At 35.6% G+C, this 13,585-nt stretch overlaps 1 protein-coding gene across 3 annotated transcripts in view; it reads right to left on the bottom strand.

Moving 5' to 3' along the window:
* LOC150098917 (polyamine-transporting ATPase 13A3-like) overlaps window positions 1–13,585 on the bottom strand; it is a 434,948-nt gene that overhangs the window by 63,495 nt on the left and 357,868 nt on the right. For all 3 annotated transcript variants that reach the window (XM_090404645.1, XM_090404644.1, XM_090404646.1), the window contains one exon: window positions 6,993–7,089. In XM_090404645.1, the coding sequence (XP_090260771.1) occupies window positions 6,993–7,089 (97 nt within the window). The remainder of the gene's footprint in view (window positions 1–6,992; window positions 7,090–13,585) is intronic.

Below are 13,585 nucleotides of genomic sequence, written 5' to 3'. Positions count from 1 at the left end.
TAATTAATACATTACAAAATAACCAAGGTGTTCCGTGAAAATTTCAGGATTTGTGAAGTGTTCCGTCGTAGAAAAAGTTTGAGAAACCCTGGGATATGGTATGAATGTTGTTGAATGAGGGGGAAAAAAGTTAAGACTGAGAGTTAGCTGCCACAGTATATTAGAGGCTGCAATGTAAGTGGTCATTCATAAAGAGCTCTGCCAAGATGCTATTTGATGTAGTAATTGGTGATACTGTAAACAGTGACTATTAATTGCTATTTATGAGCCTGCTTGATTACCTAGCTATTGTAATATCTTTATTCTAATTAGCAGTGCGTGCTTTTTCTCTTGTAACTTTTCTTACTTATTCTATTGTATACTATGTTTATCCACCTTTCGTATTTACTAGTCGTATGCCTATGAACACTGGAAAATTTATTTATTTAGACTGCGCCATCAGTATATCAATATCGGCACTACACCCAGTAAAACGACCGGTAGATTTCTCTCTCTCTCGTACTAGTGTAAATTCCTTCAACAAAGTTTATATAAACAATCTCGGTTCTTAAGTACTTAAGCTGCGCTTTTAATGCTCATTTTAAGGAGCATTAAAAGCGCAGTTTTTAATGCTCATTAAAAACTGCGCCTCTCATTTAGTATTGAAAGGGGAAATATATACATATTTCCCCTTTCAATACTAAATGACTATACAATATATTTACTCCTCTGCTTATTAAATCAAAATTATCGAAACTAATTTACTCACAAAGAGGTTAGCTAGCTATGCCAAGTTATCTCACAAATTATATTCCAATTAATAACAAATCAGAGGACTCTCTTATAGATACTTCTTATTACTATTTCTTATCAGTCCATCTATAACATATCTCCTAGATTACAAAAGTAATGTACAACAAAAGATGGAGCAAACTTACAGAGGCTGTGTTGCAGACTCTTCCAAAGGTCTTACACTAAAGTCTCTATGCTTTTTCTTTCATCTCAGGCCTTTGGCTTCCATCTGGAGAGTCTTGCTTCAGGGGGCATCTAATCAGGATCTTGGCGGATCTTGGACTGCGATTTTTCCGGTGCTCAAACAGCTCAGGCAAAAAAGTTTCAGCATACAGGCTTAAAGGTTGCTCTGTGGCTCTTGGCTTTGGTTGACCTCCCACAGCAAAAGGACATCCGACCGACACTTGGCTCAGATCTGGCATGGGTTTGCCATAACGTCTGGTCCTCTGGATTCCGACTGTCACTGGTTCTCTCCTCCTTGGTAACTGTTTCTCGCCTCTCCTCTCTGGCAAATGTGCCTCGCCTCTCTTTTTGGTAACTGGACCTCCTCTTCCTCACGATGTTCAGTTCAGTCCCTTTTTATTACCTGTTCTCCGGGACCTTGCACCAAGGGTTGTAACTCCCAAAGAAATCAGCACGTCTCCTTGATCTTCTAATAAAACCTGCTCCATTCTTTCTTCTCCTCCGTGCAGCCCTTTTTTCTAATTTCGTCAGGCAGTGGAAACTTTTCTGAAACTAGCGGATCTCTTTGATATTAACTTTGAAGGTATTTATGCGCAGTGCTCGGTAACAACTTTCTCACACACTTAATTGTAAACAACTTTCTTGTGCTTCTATACATAGCTATATACAAAGTTCTAATGACAAAGCATTGCCTTTGTTTTTGACATTCTAGAAATTTTAGTTAAAACAGTAAATATATTCATTTCCCATAGGGTTATTTACATTAATATTTAACATAAAACATATAGAGACAAACAAGGTTATTTTTGTAACAGTTCTCATGAGACTTGACCTCTGTAAAAATCGATGTAAAGCAATTTGGTATTTCTAAGCTACATAGAGTTTTACAATACTGCTTGCATTTTAGTGTGATGTTGTTTAATTCTGATAGCTTAGTGTAATACACGACTGTTGGACTCTGGAGATTTGGTACTCACCATTTTTAATGAATTTTGAATCTTGCTTTGAATGAAACAAATTGGCAGCACAAACAAGATCTACACACCCTGTAGTGCAAAGACCAAATGCTATTAACAACATAGACTTTTCAAGAATGGTTCGATGTAGTGAGTGTAACATATATGCATGAACTTCACAGGAAAAAAGTGAATGTATGGTTTTGTAGAAAGTGTGATATTTTGTTTAGACTATAGTTATCAGCTAATGTGAAGCAGACTGAAGGAATGAACATTAGCATAAATGTGGATTCAAAAGACTATAAATAATGGAACAAAAGTGAATGAAAGAATGTATATGAATGAGCACGAGTAAGTGATATGGAAGCAAAAGAAAGTAGGAAATGAATGAAAGAAAGGAATAGCAAGAGGGGGTGAGGCTAAGGGAGTGACAGAGAGTGAAATTGGCAGAATGCAGTATTTCAAAGTGCTCAAATGAGGAATATGCAAAATGATATTAGACATTTTGTGATAAGAAATGAAAGAGAGCAAAAAGATAGAATGAAGGAAAATAGAAAAATGAGGTGACAAATGACTTCAGAATAGCAATGGAGATTCCATTATTAGAAGTGTGGTTAATCAGGGACTCAAAAGATCTGCTTTCCATGTGGGAGAATGAGCAAGATAATTTTGGTTGTTTCAGAGGATATTCAGTTGTTTGTTGATGCAAAACTAGAGAGTGCAATAGCTGATATAAATATCCTGCAGGATAATTTAAATAAATTGACATTTATTCATTAAATAAATTGGCATTGGCATGATTGTCAATTTAATGTTGCAAAATGTAAGGTTATGCACTCTAAGTTAAAAAGGTTACATGCTATGTATCACATTGATGGCACTGTACTGCAGGAAAGTGATTAAACTAGGGACTTGGGGATAATGGTAATGGGGATAACTGGGGAGAGCTGAAGTTCGGAGGGCATATCAAAAGTTGGTAAAATAGCTTTAAAAGATTACTGGCATGTTGAAAAACATGCTAACAAGTAAAGATAGAGAATTTATTATCCCGCTTTATAAAGCTTTGATTCAGCCACCTCTTGACTACTATGACTACAGATTTGATCACCTGAGTTTCTTGAGGATTCAGTAACTAAGCTAGTGACAGGTCTGTGGAATGCTCTCTATGAGTATAGGTTGAAGGCGTGTTGATTACAAAGTTTAATTGATAGGGCAGAAAAAAGGGGACATAATATTAACGATACATGACAATACATGAGATGCAAATATATTAGTTCTCTCACTGTTTGGTGTCATCCATGGAAGTGGTGTAAGAGTATGGTTATTAGGAGTGTTATGGATTAGATTTTTTCCATGGAACGAGAGGAATGAATTGCCAGAACTTGTACTGCTTGAGAGTGTGATCAGTGCAAGGAATATAATTGTCTTTAAGTCACAGTATGATGAGCTGTGTGTGTGTGTGTGTGTGTGTGTGAGTGAGTGAGTGACAGGGGAACCTCCTAAGATAAGCCTCTATAACTCCATGGAGATCTAAAAATGATAATAATAGTCAGTCATTGACTTACAACCAGGTTCCATTCTGATGATCCTATCATAAGTCGAAAAGGTTGTAAGTCAGCAAATACCATATGGATGATATATGTTAATGATTAACATGCCTGGAAACTAAAATGCATAGATCTAGTTGATTTTACTCTTTGTTCATAGCAAAATAATACAATGTACAAATTATAACATAAAATTACAGTACTCTAATAAATAATAACAAATGTGTAGTGCTTACAAATAAAATAAGCTGCTGGAAGTGCATGGAGCAAGAGTAATTGTGAAAGATTTGAAGAAACAGTGCCAGAAGAGTGGATTAGATAGGAAACACTGAAGTTAGTATAAGGAGAAAAAAATGTTGAAGATAAGAAGGGATACATCAGAGCAAATAGAGGAGCAATATAAAAGAAAGTGTAATGAGGTGACAAAAGCAGCCAGAATGGATAAGATAAAATGGTTATAAGCTCAATGCAATAATACAGAACAGCAATATGGAGAGCATAAAACTAGGAAGGTGTACAAAATGATTAGAACAATTAATAGAAGGTGGCAACCAAAACAGATCACAATTAAAGATGAAAAAGGCAAAGTATTGATGAATAAAGATAAAATTGTACAGTGGTGGACAAGATACTGTAGTGAACTATATGAAGAAAAACTACATAGAGGTAGAAAAAGCAATAGAATTACTAAAACACAAGAGTCCTGGTAATGATAACATCACTGGAGAAATGATTAAATACAATGGACTAAATGATTAAAACGTAGAACAATTCACATATTTGGGAAGTAAAATGACACATGACTTGGACTGTAAAAAAGAAATATAAAGATCAGGATTGTAAAGGGAAAAACAAATCTGAAGGCTATGGATAACGTCAGGAAAAGTAAAGTGATCAGCCTGCAAATGAAATTAAGAGTACTAGAAATGTGCATCTTTGTGTATGGATCTGAAACGTGGGTAATAAATAAGGAATCAAGAAAATGAATTTTGGCATTTGAAAGAACTTGTTACAGGAAGATTTTAAGAATAGGATGGGTACAGAAAATCAGTGAAGAGCTCTATTGGAAGATACAACTAAAGGAGAATTTAATGCAGAAGATTATATAATGGAAGCTGCAATCATTTGGATACATCTGCATAATGAGCAATGACTAGAAGATAAAGACATTCCTGTTTGGTATCATCGTCATCATGCGTATCAAGGATTTAGGCCTAGCGTGGCCTGTTCCGGCCTTAGAAGTCATCATTGAATCGTTTAAGAGGACGTCCTGGTTTTCTTTTTCCTAATGGCTTGTACTGTTTTCATTCTTTGAACATGTTCCATCCATTTATGTTTATATTTTTTAATTTTTTCTATTACTGTTTTGTATTATGGATAGTGTAAACAGAAGAGGTAGACCATACAGAGAATGGATAAACGACATAAATGACTAGTGTTTAATCAGTTTACTGAAACATTGTGCACTGAACAAAGAAAGGTGGAAGAAGACAGTGAAGGAGGCATAGGACACCAATGGGCAGTGTACCCATGGTTTGTGATGATGATGAATAGCATTTAGGATCCAACACGAAACCAATTTCACTCAATTTTATCAGAACAGGAAGGAATTTTTATTATCATTTCGAATTATTTTGTCAGTAAATTCAAATATAGAAAAAAAATTTTTTGTGTACTGAAATTATCATAATTTTAAGCACAAATAAAAATAGCCCATATATCAACAAACATTGTTTCAAGCTGTTATGCCAATAAACATGGAATTATAATGAAAAATAATAATAATAATAAATTTTTATCAATCCGCTTGAATTAAGATTGATTTAACAATAGTAAAAGCTGTGCTAAAGTATCTATCAGACATAATAGAAACTGTGAAAGCAAGTGCATATAACTGTTTATATAACAGGACGGGAGTGAAAATGTGCATTATTAAGCAAAATATCCATAAGATCATGTGAAAGGAACATTGTGAGAATGAGAAGGGTTATGAAATGTATATTGTGCAGGCCAGAAAAATAATAAGCATTGTCCAGAAAACTAAATCAGAGAAAAGAAATTGGCTATGAAGGCTAAAGGCAATCCAAAAGAATTTTCTCATTATGCTGCTCACTTTGCTGGCATATATGAACCTGGTGTGTTTGTGTGTGTGTGTAATATAGTGCACCATGCTACCACTACAATGGATGAAGCGATAGAAGTGCATGAGAATGAGGTTGAAGAACTGTTGCATAACCTGAATGGCAATAAGGACAGATATCAGGAATAATAATAACTATTATTATTACATGACACCTTCAGGGAGTCCAATGACTCATCGAGGGAGGGGGGGGGAGGGCACCTACTCTACAACTCTGTCTCTATCACTCAATCCACCAACTACAACGAACTGCAACTACCATCGAAGGTACCATTTCAGGCACAAACTTTGTTTGCTCACACTTGGATAAAGGATTAAACTAAATCTATTATAATGCAACTACCATCATCATCATCTGCACCAATGCCATCTACTGCCCATCATCACCACTAGTATTTTCACAGACAATCACAAACATCCATGTCCACGGTGAGATTCGAACCAGCAGCCTTTTGGCTGGAGAGGAGATACACTGATCAGGAATAATGGTGGAAAGGAATTTGAAGCTCAAAAGTCACATAGCAAAAATTGCAAATACAACTCAGAGGTTAATTCTGATGCTGAAACAAACCATGACACATAAGGATAAAGAAATCATTTTGCTCTTTACAAGACCGCACTTGGACTACTGTGTGCAGATTTGGTCTCCTGGGTTCCAAGGGGATAAAGAAGCTATGAAAAGATTGCAAAGAAGAGTTACAAAAAATATATTGGTATTGTGAGGATAGATTGCAAGTATGTAGACTACAGACTCTGGTTAATAGGGGAAAGAGGAGTGATATGATAGTGGTCTATAAACATCTGAATGAGTATTATACGATATTGTCTGATGAAATATTTCATTATATGAAGGGGGGGGAATAGAACACAGAGTAATCCATGTAAGTTAAGTTTGTTCAAAGTTAAGAAAGGGATAAGAGCTAGATTTTTCTCTCACAGTTTTACTTATGGTTAGCATGCACACTTGTTACTATTTTTCACCACAGGAAGACACTGACCATGTGATATATCAGCTGGGAAATTTCTTCTAGTATAGGGAAAGAGCAAAGCTTGTTCTCCAGATAAAGAAGTGTTTAACCAACTAATATTTATAACAGATGTCTCTACATGCCTAAGAAATTCAAAAGTGTTTAAAAATTGTTTCAGAGGAATTTTTTAAATGCAAAAATGCATTTGAGTACACTCAAGCTCAGCAAGGATGCCATTTTTAAAACTGCTCAAGATAAATTGTGATTAGTGGTGTAGTTGTAGTATAGTTGCCATTCAAGAATGACCAATATATCCCTGAAAGCATAAATATTAATATGAAATAATGATAATGAAAAACTGAAAATTATCCTATTAAATTAATCATCAGAACTGAAAATACAGTAGATATAAACATCACTCACTCACCCAAAATAGCATCAAAACAGCTGCTAACAGAACAAAACAGTAGGAGACCATATAACGAAATGCACCAAATGTTGCTGATAATGTTGCTCGACCTTCTCTATTATATTAAAACAAAAACAAAAAAAAAAAAGAAAGAAAGAAACTTTCTATATTCACATTTTTTTTCTTATTATTTTATTTTATTTTATTTATTTTTTCATGTGAATCCCATCCACATAATGTTCTTAGCCTATAGTATATATCAGTGCTATTGTTGGGCTAAGGATTAGATAAACTATATTCTAATGCAGATAAATTCTAATTTATTCTAATACAGAGCAGTTTCTGATAAGGTGTAAGGTGTGATGACTAAAAGAAACCATAATTTGACTAAAAGAAACCATAATAAGAACAACTGAAACATTTGTTCTTGTTATCAAACTCGAATATAACTTAGATCACAATTAATAACTTAAAGGTATAATTTACTTAGCTTCATCCTGCAGACTTTCAGTACATGATGTAGCACTGTGCTCCATTGGATTACTTGAAGGATTCCAAAATATTAAATCAAGCATAGTCATTTTATTTGGTTCAGGAGAGTCACGACTGACTTTGTAATGCTTTCTTTTCTGAGCATGTATCTCAAAAAAAAAAAAAGAAAGAAAGGAAAAGAAAGCATTACAAAGTCAGTCATGATCCTCCTGAACCAAATAAAATGACTATGCTTGATCTAATATTTTGGAATCCTTCAAGTAATCCAATGGAGCACAGTGCTACATCATGTACTGAAAGTCTGCAGGATGAAGCTAAAGAAATTGATTCACCAAATCATTTAAGAATTGCTACATCTTAAAGGTATCATTTCAATAAATGGACAAAAATAATCAAATCATAAGGTCATATAATGCAGTTAAGTGGTACACTTTTATTCCTTACCTGATCAATGAATTATGATCATCTTCCAGCTTCTGTAGCTCTTTTCCATATTACATATGACTTTACAGTACATCCACAGTATAATAGCAATTTATTTATATCTACTAATTTTCTCTGTGGCCTGCAGAATAAACAGGATTAACATGTCATTTGAGACTGTATATACATAAGCTATCTGAAGCTACTGTAATAGATTTTTACCTTCTGAGTGATATAGCAAATGCTTGGTACAGCTAATATTTAAAATTTAATCATTATCCTGAGAAAATAGACCACAGAGCTTGTGAAACTAGCAGATATAAATCAAATGCTATCAGACTGTGAATGTACTTTATTGTCTTATGTAACAAAAAAAAGTCATAAAACATTCTTGAAGTTTAAAATGTGCAGTCTGATTTAATTTAAAAGAGAAATTTCTGCTTCCTTATGAAAACAGAAGTTTACACCTTTAAACTATTTATGAACGTGTATTTTCAGGTGCATTTATTATTATTAGTCACACTTCCAGGGAGTCCAAAGACTAATTATATATATTGGGGTTTATCCTTTATCCAAGTGTAAGCAAACAAAGTTTGCACCTTTAGTACTTTCAGGACTGGGGAAACTTGTGGTAAAGGTGGCATAAGTTCTCCTCACTTGTCTTAGTATCTCACATAATGCACAGCACATCTCCTTGCAGACATGTATAATGCTATGCATTAAGGGAAAGGCCACTACCCAGACCTGTTTTGACCTCTATTGAGGCCCCATCAGTGAGAGCCAGATCCAGAGGTGGTGATACCAAGGTGGAAGGTAATGGAGAAGTCATATTTATCTATACAAGTTGCCACAGGGAGTCACGCCCTATTATTAAAATTCTATGGATTAGAGATAAGTTTATGGAAGTTTTTTCACTTGGCTATGCTACTAATTATATATTGCATTTTATCTTTTATCCAAGTACAAGCAAACAAAGTTTGCATCTGAAGTACTTTCAGGACTGTGGTAACTCGTGGTAAAGATAGCATAAGTTCCAGAGAATTTTAATAATAGGGCGTGACACCCTTTGGCAACTCGTATAGGTAAATATGACTTCTCCATTACTTCCACCTTGGTATCACCACCTCTGGGTCTGGCTCCCACTGATGAGACAACTTGGCCTACCAGGCTGGCATATAAATTACCAAAGGAGTTTTATTCAGTAAAAGCTAAAGAAATATTTCAATACATGACTGGATGGGAGAGAATAAGGGATTATCCCTGAAATCTGTAAGGGTAGAGTAAGCAAGAATGTAAATACTAGATTTTTTTTTCATGGAGAGTGGCAAATGTGTGGAACAGATTGCTAGAGGCAGTCCTGAGTGCTTTGTTAGTGAACAACTTTACAAAAAAGATATATGATAGGAATTGTCAATAACGGTTAGTATGGGCCTCCCGTAATGTGTCTCTGGACTCCCTGGTGATGCCAGACTAATTATAATAATTCTCGTGGAAAGGCTTAGGCGTTGGTTATACATTCTTACTAAATAGCTTAAGGAAATTATAACATACAATAGAATATACATTAAAATAAATTTTAATACACTTCCAATCACATAAAAAAAATCTACATAAAAAACACACACCTTCACACATAAAAAAACTCAGCCCACTTCAAAGCCAGCATAGAAAACCTCACACTCAAACACATTGACATAATGGTCAGTTTTGATGTCTCCTCCTTATTCACAAATGTCCCATTCAAAGAATCCTTAAAGCTAATCCAAGCCTAAGTTTCCTCTCAATATCAATATAATTTTCATTTGGCAAGGAAAATTCTACAAGCAAATAGAGGGGACAGCCATGGGTTCTCCACTCTTTCCACCCTTGGCAACTTTTATATGGATACTTTTGAAGAGAAAGCCTTAAACTCTGCCCCACAAAAACCAACTATTTGGCCACATGGCTCCGATGCACTCCTCTCCTTCCTAACATACTTAAACAACCAACACTCTCGAATCAAGTTCACCCTGGAAGAGGAAAAAAACAACTACCTTCCTTTCTTAGACACACTAGTCACTCGCCAGCCTGATGGAACCTTGGTTTTTCTCAGTTTATAGAAAACCCACCCATACAGGCAGATACATTCACCAACAATCCCCACCCCCCCCTCACAACAATATGGAGTCATTAAGACACTACACAACAGGGCTAAACTTATCTGCTCGAATGACAATACCCTAACCTCCAAACTAAACCACATTCTCAACACTTTCTCAGCCAATGGCTACCCCCCCCCCAAAAAAATCCAAAAAATATTGAAACCAATAACCCCCCCCCCTTCATAACAAGGATTACTCTATATCCAAGGCACCTTGGAAAAAATTACAAAAATCCTAAAAAACATGACTTAACTTCTTGTTACAGACCATATAAAAAATTGGCATCCCTTATCTGCTCCACTAAAGATCCCCCCCCCCAGACCTACCTGGTGTATACCAGGTCCCTTGCAGCTGTAAGCTGTCCTACTTTGGCCAAACAGGCAGGACAGCTAATATCAGAATTTCAGAACACCAGGACTACATCCGGTTTCACCAATACAGCCACTCTGGTCTTGCAGACCATGTGCTGGATACCTGCCATAGAATACGGTGGAAGAAAGCCACGATAATACACCATAGTAAATACAAATACGAAAGGCTATTCATGGAATCAGCCTCAGCCCTAAGAAACAATCCAAACCTCAACAAATTTGGTTGCATGAGACTGCCCCAAATTTGGGAAACCTACATCAGAAGACCTTCAGCCCAATCGGCCAAGAATACCAACATTGCCTGCTAGGGGGCACCATCAGGACTTTTAGGAGAAAGAATAGCTTCCTGCTTCATCCTCATTTACTGTGTGTTGTGCTTGCATGTACGTGTCTTGTTTTTAAGTTCCTGTGAAAATGGCAACGTGACGTTGTTGAAATATTAGAAGTGTATTAAAATTTATTTTAATGTATATTCTATTGTATATTGTAATTTCCTTAAGCTATTTAGTAAGAACTAATTATAATAATAATAAATTTAGTTCAATCCTTTATCCAAGTGTGAGCAAACAAAGTTTGCGCCTGAAAGTATCTTCAGGACTGGAGTAAGGTGGTGCAACACCAGGCGACTCCTTGCAAAGGTGGAGCAAGCTACTATCACTCCTATCTCAGTATCTCCCATAATGCAAAACACATCTCCTTGCAGATATATCTAATGCTATACATTAAGGGAAGGGCCACTACCCAGACTAGTTTCGACCTTTATTGAGGTCTCTTCAGTGGGAGCCAGGCCCAAGTGGAGATACCAGCCAGAAGCATTAGCAAGGTCATCTCTACCTATAGGAGTTGCCAAATGGTGTGCCACCTTTTTAAAAAATTACTCTGGATTTAGAGAAAGATGTTGAAAGTTTATTTTTCACTTGGTTAGAATATAATAAATTTGGTTTAATCCTTTATCCAAGTGTGAGCAAACAAAGTTTGCGCCTGAAAGTATCTTCAGGACTGGGGTAAGGTGGTGCAACACCAGAGCGACTCCTTGCAAAGGTGGAGCAAACACTTGGATAAAGGATTAAACTAAATTTATTATATTTTAACCAAGTGAAAAATAAACTTTGAACATAATTATAATAATATCCAGCTTTTAATTTAAAGGCATAAAGCAAAATCATCTTAGCTCTGCAACCTTATGGTTACAGAACCCTAAATTTCCTTCTCCTCATATAAATTATTTTGTAAAACAAGGTCTTAGGCCATGTTTCTAAGTGTCTCTTAAAATACCTCCTAGCTCTGTATGTATCCTGTAAAATATGTCCTTGAATCTAAGATATGAGGTCAAACAAATTACTATTTCTTTTTGATGGGTAAAGACTAATATACACATACTATGCATAAGAGGGAAAATAGAAAAGCTATTTCTTAGCAATTTAGATCTACAAGTAACATGTATAAAGCAACATATCAACAAGTGAAAAACTGCATGAATCAAAGAGTTGACCAGAAATCATTTTCTCTCAGTCTGGAGGCAATTTAAGAAACCATACTGAATAAGAATAAACATTGATAACTGCAAAATTTCCAAACAAACAAAAGAATTAAACTTTTACTCTTTCTTTCTTTTTTTTATCACAGGAATCTTTTGATTGTCTGCTATATCCATACATCAAGTTATTCGTTAGTTGAATTTTTGGGATGGTGAGAACAACATTAAAGAAAAAAAAACTAAATAAATTACGCTATAGCTTTCCTTACAGGAAGCAGCAATATTAATGCAAATAATGAAAGTTTAAGTTGTTCACTATTACTGAATAAAATATAATCTATGCACTTTTGATGGCAGATAGTTAAATGTATTTTATAAAAATAAATCATTAAACATGTTTTCATTCTCAAATGGAGCAGCTGCCACTCTTTTTAGCATTAACTTGTGAGAAAATGATAGTCTTCACCTCTCATCATTTCTAAGATCGAGTGTATTCCAATGGTATGCAAGATAAAGAGCAATACTCCTTATCCTAACTAGTATTCATCTGTATGTACCTCTAAAAATTGTGCCTCTGCAGTTCATGATAAAAATACAGCATATGTTAATTGTTCAAATCAAAAACTCCTCATTCATTTTACATTACAGTCCCAAACAAGTGTAAAGAATAAAATAAAATAAATTACCAACAAATCTGATGGAGACTTTGTGAGGGTGCATGCAATAAGCTGCCTCCTGATCAACTGAAAGTCGAGACTTCTAGTGTCTTGATAAGGCTGTTGGGCAATAGCTTCTGCCCTTCCTTGTTCCACCTCTTTCACACCTTCACAGTAACATCCCCAAAGATAAGGCAGACCACTTAGCAATAGTCTTTTCCTCCAAATTTTGTTGATACAACAAAGGCAAATAACCTCCTGCAAATACTGCATACCTCCGCTAATCTTCTGGCAAAGGGCATCAGAAAAATCCTCATTAATCTTGATAAAAAGTCTCCCGGTCCAGATGGCATCTCTCTAGATGCACTCAAAATTTGTGCTCCAGAATTAACATCCATCCTGTATTGCCTATAAAGGGTGTCCCAAAATTCACACAAGAAGTAATTTTGATAGAAAACACAGGTTTTTAATTAAAAATTGTAATTTCTTATTGATTCATAAAGTACACAGTATAGGGTTATGCATGGAATAGCATATCTGGTAAATGGCCTCCACGACTTTGCTAGCACATACGCACTCTTTTGTCGAAATTTTCCATGACCGTTTTGTATAAATGTGGATGAATTTCGTTGATACAGGGCTCAATTTCCTCCTTCAAGGCGTGGGTGGTCATGGGCTTGTTGGCATAAACCTTAGACTTCAAAAAACCCCAAAGAAAAAAGTCCAACAGCGTTAAGTCACATGATCTGGGCGGCCAATTCTGATCACCAAAACGGGAAATTACACGACCAGGAAATGACTCATGCAGTAATTGAATTGTTTCTCATGCTGTATGGCATGTGGCACCGTCTTGTTGAAACCACATGTCGTCCACATCCATATCTTGCAATTTAGGCACAAAAAACTGGATTATCATGTCGTGATAGCGAGCACCATTAACTGTTATTGCCTTACCAGCCGCATTTTCGAAGAAGAATGGACCGATGATGCCTCCAGCATGGATGCATTTGTTTCTCAACAATCACTCGTGGATTTTCTGAACCCCAAATGC

This window comes from Typopeltis vanoorti, chromosome 15 (genome assembly GCF_054136105.1).
Source record: "Typopeltis vanoorti isolate ZY-2024b chromosome 15, IOZ_Tvanoo_1.0, whole genome shotgun sequence".
NCBI lineage: Eukaryota > Metazoa > Arthropoda > Arachnida > Uropygi > Thelyphonidae > Typopeltis > Typopeltis vanoorti.
The sequence above is the reverse complement of the archived record's forward strand: the minus strand, read 5'-3'. Positions and strand labels throughout refer to the sequence as shown.